General features: G+C 38.8%; 1 protein-coding gene across 1 annotated transcript in view; it reads left to right on the forward strand.

Annotated features, from left to right (window-relative positions):
- Positions 1-905, forward strand: part of EGFL6 (EGF like domain multiple 6) — a 49,487-nt gene extending 48,582 nt beyond the window's left edge. Inside the window, exon 12 of the mRNA XM_020786758.3 lies at positions 459-905. Coding sequence (XP_020642417.3) covers positions 459-569 — 111 coding nt within the window. The 3' untranslated portion in view covers positions 570-905. The remainder of the gene's footprint in view (positions 1-458) is intronic.
- Positions 906-7,589: the final 6,684 nt, after the last annotated feature.

Here is a 7,589-nt window from a genome sequence, read left to right on the forward strand (position 1 = left end):
AAAATCACTGACCCCCATGGCCATCTGTTAAGTGGCAGTATGGCTTCTTCTTCTAATTAAAAAGAGAGGAAATGAAAAAAAAAGTTGAAATCCACAAAAGAGTTCTCTGTTCACTTTCACTGGAGGCCAAGGGCACAAGAACACAACTTGCAACTTGACCAAATTAGGCCAATGAGATCTCCTTATACCTTGTTAGTATTTTGTATTATTCTGATATAAGGGGATTGTATGATACAGCACGAAGAGTCGGACATGACTAAATGACTAAACGACGATGATACAACAAAGTCTTTTCAATAGATTTAAGTCTCTGTTTTTTTTAAAATTTCGACAACAATCTGCAATACCTTGGTTAATGTAAGTGGGATTTTTTGGTTTGTTTTGGTCTTATGAGCATGTACTTACCTGTTAACAATTCATCTTTCTTAATTCTATTTCTTTGCCCACTGTTTTATTAGGTCATCTTTGAGGCTGAACGTGGAAAAGGTAGAACTGGAGAAATTGGAATGGACACTGTGATACTATTTTCTGGTATGTGTCCTGAAGGCCACTTGACGTGGGATATCTGAGCTTACTTTCTGACTGTTACTGTATTACTGTATTATTATGCTGTACTAATAAAGAATTTTATATCATTGTGGTGTAGAAAACATGCAGATGTGGGAATTGTGTTTTGAATGACAGTGCAGACAGAAAAACTAGCAAGTCTAAAATGTCTCCACCAAGGAAACATGTTTGTATATAAAACATTTGAAGCTTTGTTTTTATATGTAGCTCTGCTGTATTAATACCATTTATGGCCACAGCCTTATATAATGTGAAAATATTTGTCTAGCTCTTCTACAATAGATGTGCTTTATTATATATAAAGTTTCATTTTTAAAAATCCTATTATTGTTTATTCCACAACCCTCATACAGGAGTATGAAGTAGTACTTTTGAAAATTTAAAGCACTGAGTCTGGTACATTTGATACTGTAATTGCTTTTTGGATGACAATCTTACAATTCCTTACGGTTCGCTTTGCTGGTTGGAGCTGATGAAATTTGTCAGCCCAAATCTTCAGAGGCTAGATGCTGCCTGTCTTGGATTTAGAGCCCTAACAGTATGGAGAGACCACCTGTGTTAATAATATTTTTGTGCTCTCAAGTTGATTCTGACTTACAGTGAGTCTTCCTATAATTTTCTATGTTTAAAGCATTCAGAAACAGTTTACTAGTCTGTCCTTAGGTGGTGCTCTGGGAACATACAGCTTACCCAAGGCCAAACAGGGCACGTGACTCCATCAGCCACACATCATCCGACTGATCTTGGTCCCAGGGCTCAGAATGAGAATTTGAAATCCTAGCACCTGGTACTGCAAGCAGGGGCTCCAACCCGGGATTTATACCAGTACACTACGATGTGGATACATGGGATATACCACTGGGGATATACCACTGCATGCTTGGTGACTATTGCAGTAAATCTGTCAAGTGTGAAAGAGGAAAGGCCTTTTAAGAAGTCCTTAAATCAGTGGTGGGCAAAGTGCACCTGTGGATTTTGATCACTTCTAGTTTTGAACAAAAGGCCTAAAACAGCTCATGGGAAGACAAGGCTATTTTATTGTGTTTTTAAGAGCAAACTGAAGGTCTTCAGGCAGGCCTTCCCTCCTGCCGTGACTTAATTTTTTTCCCCTCTGGTTTTTGGTTTCATTTTCGTCTCTTTATTGATGATTTTAATTTTATTGCCTTTTTTTTACTGTAAACCCCTCAGAGTAGATTCGTCTAGATGGGCGGTATAAAAGCCATATAAATAAATAAATAAATAAATAAATAAATAAATAAATAAATAAATAAATAAATAAATAAATAAATAAATAAATAAATAAATAAATAAATAAATAAATAAATAAATAAATAATATTATGTTGTGTGGTGTCAAGTTGGAACTACCTTATAAAGACCCTAGTAAGGCTCTTGAAGTGATATACAGTATTTAAGGTGTGGTTTTGCCCGTTACACACATTCTCCCCCATGACTTCCACGGCCAAGCAGGCATTTGAACCCAGGTTTTCTGAGTCCTAATCTGCCATACTATTCACTACATTTTACTAGGTAACTAATGGGAAAACATAAATCCTGAAAAATTGCCCCTGTGCCCACTAAAAGCCTTGTTGTGTCTCTCAGCAATGAGAAAGGGGTGGGGATGGGGGATGCAAGGCCAGCAAGGGTAGACCTCCAAGGTTTAAGAGTAATTCCATATAGCCCCCCAAACCTCTGGAGGTTGCCCATCCCTTTCTTGCAAGCTTACGATGATCATAGCCAGTAATTCCTGTATCACACTTTGTGACTCTACTGGTGCTAATACCAGTGTACCTGTGGTGACATATACACACTGAATTAACTCTCAGAATCCAATCATGGCTGGGAGCTATATTTCTGTCCAAATGTTTATCTTGCCACTCTTCAAAAAGTTTTTCTAAAATAAATCTATTGAATACTGAGCTTCTGTAGTTTCCTTATAAGCTCCTGGTAAAGATTACAAAATATACTGTTTTATTTACTCATGGAGAAGGCAAGAGGAGAAACACCTTCCAGAGGCATGAAACACTATTGTATTGATATTGGTGACATTTCTTTGGCATAAGTGGTGTGGCCGAGACATATGGTGAGTGATTTCAGCAAATATGGTGATTGCGGTGCTGGTTACACATGGAACACTGATGGCTGGCCACAACAAAGAGAAGCGTGTCTCCCCTCTCTATACCCAGCTATACTGGTCACACAAATATTAACTTCCTTATAGCACTTCCATGCATAGCTGGGAGAGGAAATTTTTCCTTTCACTCTCAAGGACAGCCCTGTGTTCGTGTTTAGTATTGGGATTTCTCCAATCACTACAGTCCGGGATAGCCTACCATTGGCAGACTGAAACATCAGATTTTGTGGAGTCACAAAAGGATGCTAAATTATTAATTATTAAATGTATTATTACTGTATTTTTATTACCAGGGATAGGGAATGAGTCTTCTGGAATTTTTTTTCTGCCTCATGTGCCAAAATAATTTACTGTATTTTTCCATGTATAAGACTATACTTTTGTCTAAAAGCTTTAGACTAAAATTGAGTGTTGTCTTATACACGGAAGCAAGCTGAGGAGAGAACAAAAACAGGTGGAGGGGAAAGCAGGGATCAAAGTGATCCTGCAGATCCCTTTCTCCCTCCTTTTGCTAAGCCCTGCGGGGCTTAGCATGAAGGGAGAAAGCAGGGATCAAAGCGATCCTGCAGCACTTTGATCTGTTTTCCCCTACACTTGCTAAACCCCACTTAGATTTCTTAATTTTGGATAAGAAAAGTGAACGGGTGTTTTATACACAGAGGTGTCTTATACATGAAAAAATATGGTAGCTGTCTTTTGGTACATTCAGTGGTGTAGTGAAGCCAGGGCTTGCAAGAACAGAACCCCAAGACTTTCTGAGTAACAGGGACTATGTCATCCTTTGCAGTCTCCCTTAGAGTTCCATGTCTCCTCTGAAACCTAACTACAATCTTCACAGTAGTTGGGAGAGAAATGGATTTCTCTTAACAAACAATATATTGTTGAAATCTCTCTTATAGTGCAAAGTACTTGAGGATAGTTCGGTGTTGAATGGACAATTAAGGATCATTAGCTATAGAAAAGACATGTTCCTGGTGAAACAAAACAGCTAGATGTCATTTGTTGATATGGATCAATCCTGCTGCCCACATTTTCAGACTTTTATTATGAAGAAGTGGAGGGGGGCCAGTTATGGGGATTATCCTAATAAGTATGTACGTTTCAATATTTGCCATTATACTACTGGGTGCAATACACCTTGAACTGGAGAAACATGCTATTTGATCTTCCATAACTGCTGCCCATAACTGCTGTAAGGGTAGGGTTGTCAGATGTCAGGCAAAAGGAGGACATGTCCTCCTTTTTAGCCTAATGTCCTCCGTCAGGCAGGCAAAGATAAAAACCTTTAAAATGTCAGGCTTTTGTATATTTTATGTTATAATTTTGGATGGGAGGGGGAGAGGTGGAAGGAGCCCCCTTCCCCCTGGCTTTCCCCGCCTCCACCTGCCCGCCCGCCCCCAGTATTTTGAAAAAAAGCCTCCATTGAATTTATTTTTAATTTTTAACATGACTGTTTCTTGGTTGGTTCACTAAGAGACATTGGCAGCTATTGTAATAAAATTGTATTGATTGTGAGTTTAATCTGGAATGATTCAAATGAAACATTCAATATGTCCTCCTTTGTCCTCCTTTTTGTTCTTCAATGTCCTCCTTTTAATACCCGTGTATCTGGCAACCCTATGTAAGGGGTAATCTCATATTTGCCTAAGATTCGCTGGATACCTGAGCATGCTCACAAAACTTTGAATCATGTTTCATGTCATGTTACAGCATCATGATTAGAACATGAAGGCCACATGTGCAGGGAAATCAGTTTGCTTACAACAGGGGTGGGCAATTAATTTCTATAGGGGGGCCACATGAAAAATCAGAACCGTGTTCAGGGGCCGAACCAACTTTACTTAAAAATGAAATGAAACAGTGATGTTATGATTGTTTCTGTTTTAAACTTGTTAATCTTCACAAATACTAAAGAGGTTTTTTGCGGTATGTTAAAGATAAGCAACTGCTCAACTTTAAACAAAAGGCTATGAATGGTTTTGATGTCCGGCGGGCCGGACAGGAGCAGCTTGCAGGCCGTATGTGGCCCTCAGGCCGCACTTTGCCGAGGTCTGACCCACAACAAAAGTAATCAATTAATCTAAGAATAAGAAATTTCAATTGGATTGTGACGACACAACTCATGTGTGGGAAACAGTGTTGGTTCCTTCCTCTCTGTGTGCATTTATGCTCCACAATAAAATTACCAGGGAGACAATATACAATTCATATCAAAATCTTTGAGGGTTTTTTGTGAATTTCCTTCTTCCGTTATAATTTCTTCAAAGATATGCAAAATTTAATTTCCCTTGGAATTATTTTTTCTCATGGATATAGTGTTGAATGATATGTCTGAGCTATATATATAGCTTTTGGAACTTACTCAGTTATTTTAAATTACTAAATTGTCCTTTAAACATTTACTGATATATTTGATGACAGATTGTACTTAAAAAACGAACACATGGCCTACTGAAGTCTGAACTATACAGGGTACTAATTATAAAGAAAGAAAAGAAAAATCAGCTCTTGTAAAAGCTCTTAAGTTCTTATGAATCTATATATACAATACTTGCATATCTTCTTTTGAATACAATTAAGTTCACATATAGAGCACAGAAAAATTATTTCTCAGATTACAGCTGACAATCCAGAAGTAACATTTTCAATTCTTAGCAAGAGTTAAGAAGCTAGGAATGAACCAGAGAAGCCGGAGTTCTCGTCCCCTTCCATTCCCCAACTATGTCTTATCCATGGTTAGAGTTGTCCTGGCCTAATACAGGCTTCCCTCTTAATTGGTGTTTGCTAACCAGCTGACTCATGATCATTGCCACTCCTGAATTAGGTGGCATGGTGTGACATTTGACATCGTGGCTTGTTTGTCTCACTAAACACAGAGCTCACAAAGGCAAACCAAAACACCTCTTGACACGCTGCTACCAGTTGATCTCTTTATCAACTTACTTTACTTAGAAAAGACGAAGGTCCATCCAGTACTGATGTTTCAACAGAACAAGCTTATTAATTACAGATGGTTTCTGGAATAATTTATAAGCACATACTTCAAGATTCATCAAACTTCTATATTAATTATCACAGATTACACTCTAATTACTCTACAACCCCCCCAAACTATCCTTCTCTCTCTGATTCCAGACTCAGACTGACTCTAACTGAACTCCTTCTCCCAGGCCCCGCCTCTTCAGCAGCCCCCTTGGCCCCGCCTCACAATCACATTAATATATAACTCATGAATAATACATATAACCTAGAATGGATGCCACACATGGCTTTATGAGCACTGTCCACACTATCCAGGTAGGCACTACAAGTATGACCTCAGATCTTATACATGTGAAGAATTGTGGTATTATTGTCTGAAGAGATGAATAAGCCAGAAGGAGGGATGCTCAGGTGTATAAAATCTGTATCTGTGAACTCTTTCCCTTTTCCCCTTCTTCTCCATGTCAAGTTTTGCTAGGACTAAATGTTTTTTCCCCCCTTTTCTCTCTACCTCTCTCTCTCTCTTTTTTGGTATTTTTTCAGATATTTACCTTTTTAAAATAGCATGTATTCCTTAAATAAATTTTCCCACTGTTTAAAGTATGATTAAGTGGTAGTTTGCTCACATTTGAAATGGCAGCATTTTTCTCTGTGCACATTTTTCCAGATGCATCCCAAACATTTGTCAGTAAAAGGATTCCAGTCAACTCATTGCCATGAGGAGTCTCAGAAGTGGGTATTGAGACAAATCTATTGATCAATGGACTGAAATTGGATTCCTGACACATCCCTAGTGGAGTTTATTCATTTTATGTTGTTTGCTATATCCTAACTTCCCTTCAGTGAACCCTCTATGGCGCAGCGGACAGAGTGACTGTCACAACCAAGACAGGGCCGAAATCCCTGCTCAGCCAGAGAAACTCGCTGGGGGAGGAGGACTGGTAAAACCACTCCTTAAACATCTCACCTTGAAAGACCTGTTAGAGCTGCCATACGTCTGTACTGATTTGATAGCAATAACTTTTTTTTCTGGGAGTGCACAGTGGTGTACATGGCTCTCCTGTTTCCTACTTTATTCTCATAACAACCCTATGATGTAGGTCATGCTGAGAAAGTACAACTAGTCCAAGGCCACCCAGTGAGTCTTATGGCTGAATGAGCCTTTGAGCAGATCTCTGTACATAGCCCAACAATCTAACCTACACTACACCATTCAAATGTTCTCAGTAGGAAAAGCCACACTTATTTTGCAGCTAATCTTATGTAACCAAGTTGTTTCCAAATAGGATTGGGTACAAATGTGCCCTTTTGCATGCTTTTGATTCTAGGATTATTTATTGTGCCTTTCACAGTCCTTTTGGCTACTCAAGGATACTTGCTAAGTATCTTTGTGTACTCTGCTCCTAGCCAAGTAGGAGCTATAACAAGCTCACATTAATATATATATATATATTAATGTGAGCTTGTTATAGCTCCTACTTGGCTAGGAGCAGAGTACACAAAGATACTTAGCAGGTTTTAACAGTCTTTAAGGCACCACCATGTTTTTTTATTTCTTTTAATTTTTATTATTTTTTCATTTTGTTTTTCCCTACAAGCTTGCACAGACTAACATGGCTACACTCCTTCTTCTACTACAACCCACTGACAATCCTTTGCCTACAGAAAGAGGGCAAAACAATTCATCCTGCATTGCCAGAGTTGAAGGCTGACATAAGAAGCTTGGAGCCTCCCTCTTAGATGTTACTTTAACAGACCTGGGTGCTCTTCCATGTGGTCAGGGTAATCTTCTGGACTTTCCCATTTTCGCACCTAGCCTGTCAACCTTGGCAGTGCCCAGCCTGAAGAAAGGTCTTGCTGTACTCAAAATCACAGCTGCTTTTTAGGAAGGCCCAGGAAGGGTGTTA

This window comes from Pogona vitticeps, chromosome 3 (genome assembly GCF_051106095.1).
Source record: "Pogona vitticeps strain Pit_001003342236 chromosome 3, PviZW2.1, whole genome shotgun sequence".
NCBI classification, from domain to species: Eukaryota; Metazoa; Chordata; class Lepidosauria; order Squamata; family Agamidae; genus Pogona; species Pogona vitticeps.